Here is a 15913-nt window from a genome sequence, read left to right as displayed (position 1 = left end):
AGCCTTCCCTGGTGTCTGTCACATCTGCATGCCCACTGACAAGTGGGCAAACTACAGCCAGAGGAGGCTGCATCCACAGTCCACAGTGGCCAAGATGGGCACACAGGCAAGAGGAGACAATGCTGTGGCTGAAGTGAAACCGGGGCATTATCCAGAATGTCTCCTCATCCCAACCCCGACCTCACTGCTCCGTCCACTTCAGAACTGGCTCTGCTGTGGATGCAAAGATTGTTTTTAACATAGTCCTTAGCGATTTCTCTTTAAGCAAGGTCAGAATACTCTTCATGAGTGAGTGCTTGCCCTTGTCCATCCTTTTTGTAAAAGTTTAAAAGCAAAGTCATCATACTGATAATTAAAAACTCATTTAGGCAGGAAATAATTCACTCTCCCCAAATGACTATATACACTGCCTCATTTGGACTCACAAAGACCACATGCGGTAGGAAGACTATCAATATACCCATTTTAGAGATTGAGGATACCCAAGTCCAAAGAGGCCCAATGAGGTCAAGTGCTGGATCTGAGAGTCACAAGTCTTTCAAGCATGTTGCACTTGTAAAGCACAAAAAACATTCTCAGAGGAGGCCTTGTCTCCTCGATTACTTGCAATTAGCCAGATGGTGAATATTAATGCGTGTTTAATGCTGTGATGACTATGATGATGATGAAGGAGAAAGGTCAAGAAAAAGAGAAGGCCAGGCTCAGTGGCTCAGAGCTGTAATCCCAACACTCTGCGAGGCCAAGGCGGATCGGGAGGCCAAGGTGGAAGGATCGCTTGAGCTTAGGAATTCGAGACCAGCCTGGGCAACATAGCAAGAGATGTCTCTACTAAAAAATAAAAAATTAGCCAGGCATGATGCTATGAACCTGTAATCCCAGCTACTCGGGAGGTTTAGGGAGGATCTCTTGAGCTGGAGAGAGCGAGGCTGCAGTGAGCTGTGATTACACAACGCATTCCAGCCTGGGCAACAGAGTGAGACTCCGTCTCAAATTAAACAAAGTTTTTTGTTTTTGTTTTTTTTAAGAAAAAGGTTTCAGCGGCCTCATATAGACTAAAATATCAATTATAACACATTCAAAATGTCCCCTACACTGGCGAATGTTTAATCTGTAAGGTTTTTTTTAGCAGTTTCTCAGTGACCTTCTCACTTCCCAGCTGTAACACATAGCAACCAATTTTCCTACCCTTGGCTCAGCAATCTAGGTCTCAGGATTATTTGTCCCTAACAAAATCTCTTAGCCATTTCTTAAGCTACTGGCAGGTAGTTAGATTTTCCACTTGACATTGTTAAGAGATTAAAACTGTTTATCTCATTGTCATACACAGGCCTTTTCAGTTTCCTGCTAATAGATTCAGGTTAGATAAGGATTACAGAAGTGATACTCCCGAGTTCCTCTCTATACCAGCCGGCATCCTTTCCCTAATAAGATTATGAGGTGTATTTTATTAAATCTACCATTCAGATAGCTAACGTGTAAGAGCATTATATAATGCATAAAAAGCATTATACCTCATGCATAAGCAGAGGCTTAGACAAACACCAGCTCCTATTCAACTGGGCAAGAAGCACTTCACAGGAGATCCTGCTGAATTACAGTCAGTCATCAATTGCCATAGAGAAGATGAAAACAAATTGAGTTGAGCCCGGAAAGAATGTCAGTGAAATTGGAAGAAACACTTGCTGGGAACTGCCTGGGGGTGCAGTGACCTCCCTTGTAATTGCCCAGGTCCCACCAACTGGGCAGCATACCAAGAGAGATTGCGGACTGAGCTGGGTAGATGGTCAGTCACCAGGGAACCAAATCCGTCTCGCAGCAGGCTGAACGCTCCGTGTAGTTCATGAAAATATTAAGCACTGGTAGTATAAAATGTGTTACGGCTTCTTTTTGGAAAACAGTAAAATCAGTTTATTCATTCTCATTTAATGGGTGGGGGTGGGGAGGGGACAGAATGCAGAGAACCTTTAGAAGGGCCAAGAAAGAAAACTGCTGTCATTGCCCCAAAAGTCAGAGGTAAAAGCACCTCATTTGCACCCCGACCCCTCAACACCCTGAGACCAAGTTTATAAATGTGAGCAAATGGCCCATCCCTTTAGAAGAGTTCTCCTTGGCCAGGGGCCGGCCCTTACCCTGCATTATTAATACATATTATCATCTCTGGGTTAGGCAAACCCTAATCTTGGTCACCAGGTCAACGGAAATAATCTTGATGCCTATGTTTGAGATGCTATATCATTTCATTTTCCCTTTCCACCCAGAATCTTACCGCAGAAGTAAAATGCTAGATTAACAGGATAGCAGTGAGCTTCATAAGGGAGGATTCCCTTTAGCTGAAAATTCACCACCACCACCCCAGGTTGCGTGAGATGTTTTTCTACTTATTCAAAGATGGGGAAATAAAAACATCTCCCACTCCAAGTGAAATCGCACATAAATATGAATTGCAGAGGTTCGTTCTGCTTCCTTATTGTCTATAGCTCCTACTTTTTGCTTACTTATAAAACTTACCAGCTGATGTAGGGCAAAATAGAAGTAAAAATCTCAGGAAATAAAAAATGCTGTATTGACTAGTGGCCTGAAGAGATACTTTTTGTTAATGGGTTTCTATTAAGTGATATCAAATCAATAAAATGTCCAAGTAAAGCTCAACAGAGGAGAAAAGACCAGATTTCTAAGAGTGAATTCTTAATGGAATTGTTGAGAAACACACCAGACAAGTTAGTCAAAAGTCTGAGTGTTGGCTTGCCTGTGAAATGATTGTAACAAGTCATTCCTTATCAGACAAAGTTGGAAGACCCTGCCTTTAAGTAAGAAACATCAGAGTGGTCTTCCCTGCACAAACACTTTGCAAACATGTGTCATGGTTGACCTTGTCCCTTGAGGCCAGTGTACAGTGTGCACTTCTGCTGACCAAGCAATTCATTCCTACCGCTTTGAGTCTAAGCCTTAAAGTAATACCCAACCCTGCAACTGAACAAAAGGAAACCACTACTACTACACCCCTACTATGTATCAGGTACAGTGCTAGGCACTTTTGTAAACATGACATTATTGAATGCTCACCACTCCCTGAGGTCACACTAACTCTCCCCATTTTTCAGAGAGCTTGCCGGCCATGTGTAGACTGGAATTTCACCCAAGTCTCCTAAACCCAAGCCTAGCACCCTTATCCCTGTGACAGCAAAGTCACAGGAATAAGCAACAAACTTGCATTCCAAGGGCTTGATTCTCTTTCTTTGTTCTTTACCTTCCAGATGGTTCTGCATTTCTTTTATGGGTAGATAATAAGGCAGAGATTTTTTTCTCTCCTTCATTCATTCATCTATTCCTTTAACAAATGCTTTAAAAGCATGTACTGTGTTCAAAGCTGAGGTGGATCTGCAAAGGCGAGTAAGGAGCTTATCCACTGAGGAAGTTTGTTAGTTGAAAAGAAGGGTGTAACCATGAATCCTGTAATGGTATTGACTATTTTCCACCCTTGCTTTCCTCCTCTGTAAAATGTGGATATTAAAGGAAATGAGGCTAGGCGCAGTGGCTCACGCCTGTAATCCCAGCACTTTGGGAGGCCGAGGTGGGAGTATCACAAGGTCAAGAGATCGAGACCATCCTGGCCAACATGGTGAAAACCCATCTCTAGTAAAAATACAAAAATTAGCAGGGCGTGGTGATGTGCGCCTGTTGTCCCCGCTACTTGGGAGGCTGAGGCAGGAGAATTGCATGAATCCGGGAGGCAGAGGTTGCAGTGAGCCGAGATCATGCCACTGCACTCCAGCCTGGTGACAGAGCGAGACTCCATCTCAAAAAAAAAAAAAAAAAAAAAGGAAATGAACTCTAAAGCCTGTCCCAGACCCAGATTTCGATACTGTTAATTATGGAAGCTATCAAAAAGTTTTTGTTTTGTTTTTGGTTTTTCTTTTTGAGACAGAATCTTGCTCTGTCACCCAGGCTGGAGTGCAGTGGTGCAACCTCGGCTCACTGCAACCTCCACCTCCTCGCTTTAAGTGTTTCTCCTGTCTCAGCCTCCTGAGTAGCTGGGATTACAGGTGTGTGCCACCACGCCCGGCTGATTTTTGTATTTTAATAGATTTAGTATTTATAGTAGATGGGTTTCACCATGTTGGCCAGGCTGATTTTGAACTCCTGACCTCAGGTGATCCATCCACCTCAGCCTCCCAAAGTGCTGGGATCACAGGCATGAGCCACCACACCCTGCCTAGTTTTTGTTATTTTTTAATAGCAAGCACAGAGGCCTAACTTCCTAATGAGATCATATATATTTATGGTGTCTTTCAACCAAGGAGACTTGAACTGTATTTAAGATAATAGTTTACTCCTGGAAAAATGGATCGGGGCTGCTGTCTTCACTACAAAGTTGGGGTGAATGAAGGGGGCCCAGTGAGAAAATGAAGAGCTGTCTGGCAGAACTTCAGCAAGTCAAATTTGACTAGAAGGTCAAGGGACCAGGTCAGCAGATTCTTCCAGATCACCCAGGTGGCCCTCCACAGTCAGATGGATCAGACCCATGGGTCTGAAGGAGATGCTGATTGTTTCTGCTCCATGTTGTTTGGGATTGCCTGTAGCACCATCGTCACTTGGTTTGGTAAGTTAACACAGGAAGGGCAACCATCTTAGAATTGGTCATACAAAACCCCAAACAGGCAGCTGCCACTCCACTTTTCAAATTACCGAAGAGTTCATAGTCGGGTTTGGTGTGATTTTTGTTAACAATGAGCTCCCCTGATGGCTGAAAAATACATCTTTCACAATGCCAATTCTACCCAGTGAGGAAAAGAAAAATCACAGCAAGGCCTTCTTGTCATGGAGTTGAATACCATGTGCATAAACCTATGATCCCAAGGTCTCCTCTCCCACCAAAATCCACAGAACCCTCTACACTGATGCTGTGATCACAACACGCTTTAGAAGAGTTCCAGTTAATTCTGAATCACCTCCTGATTATCCAAAGTCTGTAGTTTTTTTCACCAAGATACAAAATTCTTTCCATTAAATACCTTAAAATTCTACCTTTAGATAACTAAATTGAAATCTGACAAAATAAAATAAGCCTAAACAATGTTATCAATGCTCCTAGGAATATAAATAAACTAGCCAGTACTAATCTAATCTGGAACTGCATTTAACAGGTATGTGCCAACAAAATCAGAAAAGTGACTCTACAGCAATTCAGCACTTAAAAACAAAAATTCTGAAAATGACTTATGTAACACCTGAAATATATTTCTCTAAAAACACCAACTGACAGCTTTAATGTTTTCTTGTAGTACCTAAAAGCGGGTAAGTCTTGAGCTGTATGTTTTGCAAAGTCTAAGCATTTGCATGATAAATTGCAATGCTTAGAATCCATCTTTCTTTTTCTGTATACCTCACCTTTACTTGAAAAGGTTTTAAGCTGGCTGAATACTTTTATCTTTGATAAGACAAGGTCTTTGAAGTGATGTTTTGGCTCTGTGTGGGCAAGGCCTCTGTTTCTAGACTTCAGTATCTGAGGGGGGACAAAGCCCTGCTTTTTGTTTTTAAACAGAATGAATCTTTTTTTTTTTTTTTTTTTTTTTTGAGACAGAGTCTCGCTCAGTCTCCCAGGCTGGAGTGCAGGGGTGTGATCTCGGCTCACTGCAAGCTCTGCCTCCCGGGTTCATGTCACTCTCCTGCCTCAGCCTCCTGAGTAGCTGGGACTACAGGCGCCTGCCACCACGCCTGGCTAATTTTTCTTTTTCTTTCTTTTTTTTTTTTTTGTATTTTTAGTAGAGACGGGGTTTCACTATGTTGGCCAGGATGGTCTGGATCTCCTGACTTCGTGATCCGCCCGCCTCCGCCTCCCAAAGTGCTGGGATTACAGGCCTGCGACACCATGCCCCGCCAACAGAATGAATTTTTTACTGTTCAGGTTAATGTTCTGGCATCCTACCAGCAGTCTCTACCACCAGTCTAATTATTAATGATAATCTTAGGTATTGTACTGATGATTTATTTTGATGATACTTTTTCAATGTGAAATTACAAAGAGCCATTCTTTTGGCAAAAAGACAGAGGATAGACAGATCAATCAATCGGTCTCAAGCAAAAGCACAAAAGTGAAGGTGCCCAGTTTTGGCCTCAGTGCCAGAAATCCACACCTAACAAGTCTTGTCACATTTCCCGATACCCTAACACAAACACTAGGTTTTAAATCAGATGTCTTCAATTACATAGTCACAGACAGAACTGGATGACCCCATGAGATCGATACCATGCAATACCCACATTTTCAGAGAAGAAAACTAAGCTAGAGAAGCAGAGCCCATGAGTGTGTCCTTGGTTCCCTTTGACTTTCTGAGTGTTTTGTTTCCTCATGCCCAAACAGATCAGAGTCATACCCCAAACCAAACATAAATGACTCGGGGTCCTCCCAGATCTCAAAGCTGCTGAGGCCTTGCCAGAAAGATCCTCTCCATGTACCTGAGAGAGAAGAAGGGTACCCCATCTTCAGCAAACAGCATGTGCAACTTGAGCTCATAACCCCACGAATCTGAGCTTTCAACATTCTCATCTAGAAAAGAATTTTCCACTTAAAAGTATTCACCAACAGATGCAGTTTTTAAAGTGCCCCTCTAAAGCTTTTACATTTTAGTTTGGTTTACCCCGAACTAAAATTTTTACACACTTTTCAAAACCACATAAAACCATGTTAAACTGTTTGGATTTTTCATTATGTGTATGAGTTAGTTTTTCACTCAGAAAAAAAAAGACAACAAAACTAGTCAACACCAAAAAAAAAAAAAAAAAAGGCTAAAGAAACAAAATTCCAATGGCCCTTAAAAAACACTAAGCACCATGAAGCCAAGGGTTTCGTACTACACTTCTTTATACATCCCCCAAGTAACTAGGCCAGTGTTTTTTGTTTTTGGCTTTTGTTTTTTGTTTTCTTTTGAAACGGAGTCTCACTCTGTCACCCAGGCTGTAGAGCAGTGGTGCAATCTTGGCTCACTGCAGCCTCCACCTCCAGGGTTCAAGCGATTCTCCTGCCTCCCACTCCTAAGTAGCTGGGATTACAGGCACCCAACACCACGCCAGCTAATTTTTGTATTTTTAGTAGAGACGGGGTTTCACCATGTTGGCCAGGCTGGTCTCGAACTCCTGACCTCAAGTGATCCACCCACCTTGGCCTCCCAAAGTACTGGGATTACAGGCATGAGCCACCGTGCCCTGCCTTCTTTTGTTTTTTGTACATATAATTGATAGAACAATTTTGAAATAAATCAATAAAAATCTATTTTTAAAGTAAGGTACTTTTATATCTTAATACAACATTTTAAGCCTGGTGTCTCAATGGTCCAGATTCTCTTAAACGGAATTATATAAGGAAGTAGACAAGTGCTGGTTAATTTTTAGCTGTCAGAAAGAACAAAAGAGAGAGCACTATCCTTGCTCAGTGCAATTTGATTTTGTTCAGATCTCAGAGAACAGTAAGCATGAATGTGCCTGAATTTCAGGCATTGCCCACTGGGTGTGTAATGCAACTACTTCTGAGCAAATTGCAAGTGTCTGATCCCTACTAAGCAGATATACTGTCACCCCCTGCCTGCACACCAAATCATACACACTCGTATTCCTCAGCAAGGATGAAGAAAGCGCCACAGGAGGCCTGAGAGGTTTAACTCTGTGGGAAGGTAGGGCAGCATAGAAAAAATCTGTGTCTAGTGTGGGTCTGAGGGCCAGGGGTTGGTTACGTGACTGGAACGCTGAACATACCATTTCAGACCTGTGTGAGTGGGGTGAGCAAGTGGGAGCCTGTGTGAGCACAGGAGGGTGAGTGTGAGCGTGTGTGAGGGTGAGTGTAAGCAAGTGTGAGCAAGCATGAGAGTGTGCAGCTGTAGCATAGTGCAGTAGCTATACAGACACAGCAAAGTCCAGAAAAGAGAATGCTGCATCAGTTTGGTAGAACCTCAGACAGAGCTGGTGGGGCTTTTATCTATCAAACAGAAAGACCCAGCCAAAAGGCTCACTCCATCAAGATGTCTGGGCTTATGTAGACAAAATATCAATCGCAGGTAATCAAGTGATTTTTGACCCTATGAGCTGATGTTCGGGTGTCACAGATAAGGCTCCAGCGTAACAATCTGTACAAGAAGAAAACTTTGCTTATCATGCAAGCACTCAACCAAAGCTCAAAAGTCCCTAGGATCCCATAATTTCCAGTTGGTTACCCACCCTTACCCACCTACCTACACACACACACACACACACACACACACCCCACTTCCCACCAGTCTCTCATGATTTAGAGAGCAAAGCCGGCAGGAGATTTTTCCCTGGCTCTGCTCTGCAGGTATATGAAAACCTGTTTAAAGGTGGGAGATAGACTGGACAACAAGCTGGCCTCATTTCTACCTCTGGATATGTTCACTAACTTAAAAACACCACTTAACCCTCTGGTTTCTCAAATGGCATCCTTCTAGCAAATGAAAAAAGAAGTCACCTGTCGTTATTGATCTCCCGGTTAATTCTCTTCTAGACAAGAGCCCTTTTCAAACATCAGGACACAAACTGTTTTGACAACCAGCCAATAGAAGTTGCTAATATACCACTAGAAAGGGTGAATGGACAGTCAGGGAACAAGTTAAAGTGACTTTGGCTGTTCTAGTTATGCTTCAGGAGTTCAAAAGCAACTGGGAGAGGTGGGACGGGGGACCATCTCTTATTCAGTAGGCCTCTAACTGCTAGACAGAAAGATAGATAAATCTGGGCCATGCCTTCAGAAAGAAGTAATTCCCACCTGCCCTTGACCACTATCCCGTTCCAGGTGGACCGTTTCCCCTTCTAAAGGTGGTGTGCCTATGCCTGACAGCAGGTGCATAATGCCCAGGGGCCCTGTCCTAGCCACAAAATGCCAGGCTGATTGGGGCGATTTTGCATACACATTTGCCTCCAGATCATCAGCAGAAAGCAGAGTTTCATGAGAAGGAATGCCTGGTCTTCAAAAATCCAGACTGTGATTTGTGAATACGGAATCAGAGAGGAGTATGTTTTGTGGTCCAAAATACCTTAGTGAAGAATGCAGAGTAGAAACATAAAGCTCCCAGTCATGGTGGAGAAAGTTATTGAGGTACAGTGAAGAGTATTTGATATTCAAGATGAAATCGGAAGGCTACCTATTATAATAAAATGCAGACTCCCCCAGTGTAGCACAACCACCCCTGGCACGCTGAGCTAGGAAATTCCCCATGCTCTCTGGAAAAGCTAATAGAAAGTCCAGACCTTTTCAGAAGTGCTAGCTTTAACTCCTATGTCTTCTGTAAGATACTGTGATCCTCCTAAGAGTAAAAACAGCCTACACATTCGATTAACCATGTAAGAGAAATAAACTCCTGTCTAATGCCATAACCAGAACAAGATGTCAGTGTGATGACCCAAACCAGAGGCATGTGAAAACATACCTGAAATGTCAACTTGTACCAACTGACATGTACATCCATTAGGAGGTACCTACTCTGGAGATACCACCCAGGTGCCTATGATACTGAAGAAACCATCTGCTTAGCTCAAAGTATCATTTTCATTTAACTCATACATCAAACTGCACCTTGGTTATGCTAACCACACAAATATTGCAATGGCCTGGCTTAACTTACTGAGGCTCAGTGATTCCTCACCCAGTTGACTGGCCACAACCACATCTACAGGTTTCAGGGTCCTGTCATAGACTCACATCACTCATTTTCCTGGTTTATTAGTAGAGGCTAACTTAATTTGATGACATCCTTGTCAATTTTCTTTGGCCTGAATGAAACACAGAGTTAAGTGTTTCTACCTGATCAGACAAAAACTATACTCAGTAACTCCCTTCACTATCTTTGGGGATTAGTACAGAAGTTTTTGGTGACACTTATGAATATTATTTTCCCAAGAAGCATGGTGACCTACACGAAATACTTTTAAAACTTGTTATTTAAGATGTGCATGGAAATAGTAGAAATGACTCAGATTCACTGTCCAAGCTAAAATGCATGGTCAGTGCCTCTGCTTCCACCTCAGCAAACACACCTGGACAGAATTATTCACTGTGACTGTCCCAGGGCCCTGGTTTGAGTTTTCATGACTCTGTAGAAAGTAAGAAAAAGGGATGCATAGGGTATCAAAAGTCTGCTGAAATCAGCATGAGTTCTGGGCAAATCTCAGAGCAAGACTTACCACTCTAGGTTTCTGCTGGTCCAGGGTATGCAGGAAGGCTGAGTTGGGGTCCAGGGTGCGCTCAGGGTCACTGGAGATGTCCTCCTCTGAGTCTTCATAGGATGAGGAGAAGCCCGTGGAGGAGGCCGAGGAAGAGGACAGCTTCCTCAGGGGCAGGTTGCCCCGAGGGCTTCCCTGCCTCTCCTCCAAGGCCCCGTCCTCCTGGGTGCCCATGTCTGTAATGATGACGGCAGGTATGTTGCTGGGGCTGCAGGCCTCTCTCAGGAAAGGCTTGTCCTGATCTTGGGGTAGCAGCTCCGGACTTGGGTGGGCATCTCTGTCCTGCCGCTGGCTTTCCCAAGTCCCCTCTGATTGCACCCCTGTGCCACACGTCCAAGCCAAACCGACTTCCTCCATGGTGCCCTGCCAAACCCTGGAGCTCCCAGGCTGCACACCCACCCTGTCCCCAGGAGGGCACTGAGGTTCTTTCAGATCTTTCGCAGTGTCCCAACAGGGCAAAGGCTCCAACATTCTGCCAGAAGGAATTCCCGCCTCCACATCCGGGGTCCCCGGCTGTGCTGAGGGGCTGCCCCCAAGCAAGCCCAGCGTTGGGGACCCTCCCTCCACTCTGTCGGAGAGCTGCCAACGCCCCCTGCCCACAGGGGCCCCACTTCGGGCCTCCTCAGGGCCTACGGAGGCCAGGGCTCTGGGCAGCCTGGACCAGCTCAGGGCATCAGAGGACTCTGCGCTTTGCACGCTCACAGTCGTCTCCTCTGGCCTTTCGCCCACTTCAGGCGCCCCAGAGCCCGGCATGCCACAGGGCAGATTTCCTTTCCCCATCTTCCCAGGGGGTTCTCCAGCGCGGGGCCCGCCCCTTTCTGGGGCTGGGCTTGTCTCACTGCCCAGAAACTGCCCCTGCCTCTCCACCAGGGCCTCTCGGGGCTGCGGGTCCTCAAGCTCACGGGCTCTACCAGACGGCTCAGTGAGGGCAAGATCCTGTGGACGGTGTGGCCCAGTAGGTGTAGCTCTCGCTGCCACTTCTGTGGCCATCGTTAAGCTAGCTCCGACCAGCCCCAATGAGGGAGCTAGGCAGCTGCGGGTTCCCGGGGGAGGAGAGACCCTTTTGTCAATTTCCATAGCTGTGGGTGAGTCACAGCGGGGACTGGCAGAGATACCCTTCTCCATCCTTACAAAAGGACCCCAGGCCTCTGATCCTGTAGGGGCACCCCGGCCAGGAAGAGGTGGCATTCCTTCCTTCACCTGCGAGGTGCATAGGCCGGGCCCTCCTTTCCTCCTGGAGTCGGCTCCTGAAGTCTCTGGACATTGCTCCCCCCAGGACTTTGTCCTCCGTTCCTCGATCCGGGCGCCCTGAACCAGGACCCTTCCAGGGGGCTGGCTGCTGCTGCGGAGAGGGCATGGGGAGGGCGAGCGAGCTCTGCCCAAACGCGGGCTGCGGGGCGCTTGAATGGCGGAGCTCTGTGCCTGGATGTGCGCCTCAAACATGCCCACTTTCTGGTTCACCTGCACGTTCTGCAACTCGCGCTGCAGGATCCGCAGCTTCCTCTTGGCCTCCTCCGGCCCCGGCGGGGAGAGGGTACCGGCGGCCACCACCTGCTGCCCGTCCCCTCGCAGGCGACCAGCCCAACTTGGGCTGCTCACGCTGCTGCCGCTGCCACTGCCGCTGCCACTGCCGCTGCTACTATTCAGCCTGCGCCGGCCGCTCCGCCAGCCCCCGGGGCTCCGGGGCTCCTCGGGCGACAGCGACTCGACTGGGGGGAAGAGGAAAGAGGCGCCTCTCCCGGGACTGAAAACGCTGCCGGGGCTCAGCACGGCCTTCCCCGGGGGCGGGGGCGTCTCGCTGCCACTGGGCCCGGGGCCGCCGCCGCTCTTCATCTCGTTGGCGCTATTCATGATCACCAGGCTATTGAGCGCATAGCAGTACACAGCCATAGTACTGGGTCCCGCGCTGCCCGCCGCCGCGGCTCCCGCTCCTGCTCCGCCGCCGGCACCTCCTCCTCCCGGCGCTCCCGGCTCAGCCCCGGAGGCCCGGCAGCCGTGGCTCTGCGCGCAGATGGGGCTGCATGACCTGGGCTGCGGGCTGGGGGCACGACTGCGGGTTCAGCCCCCGCCCAAAGCTCCATAAACAACCGTGCGGCTGTGGAGATACAAGGAGAAAAGTCAGGACCCTGGAGGGCGCGGGGGGATTGGGGGTCGCCTGCAGAACCCAGAGGGAGCCCCGGGAACCCAATCTATCCAGGACCCGGCGCCACCGGACATCTCACCTATGGGGACGGCGAGGCTCGGCGTGGGAATGCCCCGGCTGCCTCGGTCGCCAGCGCGGTTACGGGTGTGCTTCCCCGCCCCCCACCCCGCCCCAGACTGCGATGCGCTTTATGAGGTCCCTTCAAATCCTAGTCCCAACATTAGTCTCCGGAGCCACGCGGACCGGCGAGAAGCGAGGTCCAACTCCTTGGCTCCTAAGTATGCTGTGCGCGGGGCGCGGCTGACTCCCAGCTCTCCCGGACTGAGGACATCCCAGTCACCGTCTCCGGGTCTCCCCAGCCTGAGCAAACATTGGCTATAGAGGGCAACCCGGCAGCCCTCGCCCTGGGCTTCAGGGTCTCCCTGCTCCACCCTCTCGGGGCATCAGAGACCGACCGGCTCGGAGGGAACCTGAGCGGAACCTGCCTTCCCCCGAATCGCTGCCAGCGCCCGGATCTAGGAGGGCGCCCGCGTGCCCGCCGTTTACCTTCCAGACCCTGGCCTTGGGGCTGTGTCCCTCGGCCTAGGAAGGCCTGGGCGCGCGGCAGGGCCGCAGCCGAAGCATTTTTCAGCGCTGGCCTTGTCGCCTATCCCTAGACAAGTGTTTTGTGAGTGTGGGCGCACCGAGATTCTACACGTCCCCTCTACCGGAACCAGTACTCGCTGCCCTCCTGCCGTCGTCCCCTATGGAGGGGTGTGTGACTGTGTGTGTATGTGTGTGTGCGTGTGCACGCGTGTGTGTATACGCGCGCGCGCGGAGCGAGTCCGCTCTCAGCGCGCCCTGTTGCCGAGGACTCGGCTGCCCCTGCGGGCTCCCGGACCCGCGCCCACTCGGAGGAACTTAGGGGCGTGCATGGCTGCAGCCGGGCAGCAGCCCTAGGTGCACAGAGCCTCTGGCTCTGCAAACCTCCCTGGAGCCGGCGCTCTAACACCCCAGGACAGCGCCGCGGAGCGCAGGGCTTCTCTGCATCCCGGGCAGCCTCGTCCGGCGCCAGCAGAGCCGCCCGGAGACCCCAGCCTGGGGACTCCTGGAGCGCGCTGGGGGAGGCGGCGCGGAGTGAGCGGCCCGGAAGGCGGGTAGGAGAAATGCGGGGACCTCCTCTCTCCCGATTTTCTCCCCACCACCACTCCATGTCACCCTCCAAAATCAAACCCCCTTCCCTGCCTCCCCAGCCCACCCCTTTGCCCTACTTCGGAACCAGGAAGGCCGAGATTCGCTCCAGAGCGGAAAGTGAGGGGAAAGAGGGTGGTTCAGAGGCGAGAGCCATTAAAAGGCCGCCAAACTTACCTGCAATTTCTCAGATTCTCAGGTCCTGTGTAGACTACATGCCCAGAGGCGCAGACCTCGTAGGGACGAGATGGTTTTAAAAGTAAAAATGTTCAGAAATTATTTTCTCACAAGCTATGGAAGACAAAAAAGAGGAGTGCGAAACAGAGGGAAAGCTCTTCGGTTCAGGGGCCCGGCGATCCCGGCAGTTGCGACGCCAAGCCGGCCCTGCACACCCTTTTCGGCCGTGGAGATACTGCCCCTGTCAGTGTCTGCTCCGGGCTACTTCAGTGTTTGTTCAATGTACGATTAAAAAAAAAAAAAAAAAAGAAAGAAAGAAAAGTTGGGGGGGGTGGAGGAGGGAGGAGGGAGAAAGGCGGAGGCTTGGGGGAGGAAAGCAGGAAGGAAGTTGTGAGCCTGTCTGGGGTTGAACTCAGCGGAACAAGTTTTTCTTTTCTTCTTTTTTTTTTTTTTTTTCTATTGCTTGGCAAGACGAGGGAGGGAAAAACATAAAAAAAAAAAGTTTCCATTTTTAAAAAAAAAAAAAAAAAAAAAAAAGCCTTTTAACTTCTGCGGTTTAAAGATACACAATTCATTTTCCACCCCTCAATCGAGGCTTGCTGATGTGTCTAGCTTTATGAAACTAGTTTTGAAAAATGTTTTTAATAAAGTTTTGAGTGTATGTCTTAAACAAAGCAAATCATGGGGACCTTTTTAGCATTTAAAAAAGGCTACAATCCTATATAAACGGTTTGTGTTCTTGTACACAATTCTGCAAATTCAAAGAAGGTACATTGAGGTCACCTTCATGCAGAGTTGCAGATTTTAAGTGCATCACAGTAGTATTTTGGAAGACTGGTTGGTCTATGAGCTGGGGATAGTTTTGCAGTGCAATTGGTAGATGTATAAATACACCTTTACATATCACATTTATTTATAAATGCACACAGTACATGTGACATTCGCATATTTTTGCACTTAATTCTCAGAATTATTTTAAGAAAAAGCATAGTCCTGGAACTAAGAAGGCTTGGCTAATGTCGGAAACCCCTCTTGCTCCTGTAGACCCATGTAGACTGTCTCCTGTATACTGGATCATTTTCAAGAACCTTTTTACTATCAGCAAAAAAGGGAGAAAGAACATGAGCAAACATTACTGGGCAGGGGATCCTACCCCTTTTAAGCCCTGGCACTGCCAGTGTGTTTTACATAATTCTCTAAATCTTAAACTATAGCATTTAGTGAAAAGAGGGAAAACACAGCTGCACAGCTCAGGAGACTGAAACATCCAAAGCCTGAATTGGTCCTTATATCATGATTAGCTGAAATTCAGATGGAAATTTTGACTTTGCTTGTAGCACACAGATCTCTTGCTTGTTTATGTAACAATACTGTTAAGTGAGCAAAGTAACCTGCTGCTCAATCAGGAAAAAGCTCATGCTAAATCTGAAATCAAGAGATCTTCTAGCCAAGAATTCCTGAGAATCACACACTGTGGAAAACTTTCTAGTTTTTAAAAATTAGAAATGGAAGAATTGAACCTAATTCCCCTCCTACCTTCAATGGGACTTTTTTAAAAAAGCCCAATCCCAGCACTTTGGGAGGCTGAGGCAGGCGGATCACAAGGTCAGGAGTTCAAGACCAGCCTAACTAACATGGTGAAACCCCGTCTTCACTAAAAATACAAAAATTAGTCGGGCGTGGTGGTGCACTCCTGTAATCCCAGCTACTTGGGCAACTGAGGCAGGAGAATCGCTTGAACCTGGGAGGCGGAGGTTGCAGTGAGCCAAGACCGTACCACTGCACTCCAGCCTAAGCGACAGAGCGAGACTCCATCTCAAAAAAAAAAAAAAAAAAAAAAAGAGCCCAGAGTTATTCAGGGCTCTGAGCAGTTATTCAGGATCTGAGCAGTTCCTAAGAAAGAGAAGCCAGCCCTCTCCTTGACCCTAATTTGGTTCTCTACGGGCAAAAGAAACGAGTTGCCAGTTTTCAGGAGACCCAATCATTGGAGTTTATGTCTGAGGGGCCTTTGTTCTAGTAGAGGCTAATACCTATGTCAGGTATCATGGTGGAAGCAACTGAGGGACCTAGCAATGCATACATTAAGCACAGACACTTAGCTTTCCAATCCCTGGGAAACCTCACTGTTACCTCACAGCCTGATATCATCAGGCTTCCGTAGCTGAGAAACTCAGACTTCTTGAATGTGCAGTCAAC

General features: G+C 47.8%; 1 protein-coding gene across 1 annotated transcript in view; it reads right to left on the bottom strand.

Moving 5' to 3' along the window:
• The window catches only part of ITPKB (inositol-trisphosphate 3-kinase B), a 106560-nt gene extending 92563 nt beyond the window's left edge, over positions 1-13997 (bottom strand). The window contains exons 1-2 of the mRNA XM_025403852.1: positions 13718-13997; positions 10189-12322 (exon numbers count right to left, since the gene is read on the bottom strand). Coding sequence (XP_025259637.1) covers positions 10189-12117 — 1929 coding nt within the window. The 5' untranslated portion in view covers positions 12118-12322; positions 13718-13997. The remainder of the gene's footprint in view (positions 1-10188; positions 12323-13717) is intronic.
• Positions 13998-15913: the final 1916 nt, after the last annotated feature.

This window comes from Theropithecus gelada, chromosome 1 (genome assembly GCF_003255815.1).
Source record: "Theropithecus gelada isolate Dixy chromosome 1, Tgel_1.0, whole genome shotgun sequence".
NCBI lineage: Eukaryota > Metazoa > Chordata > Mammalia > Primates > Cercopithecidae > Theropithecus > Theropithecus gelada.
Note: the sequence above shows the minus strand (reverse complement) of the source record. Positions and strands in the feature narration are given on the sequence as shown.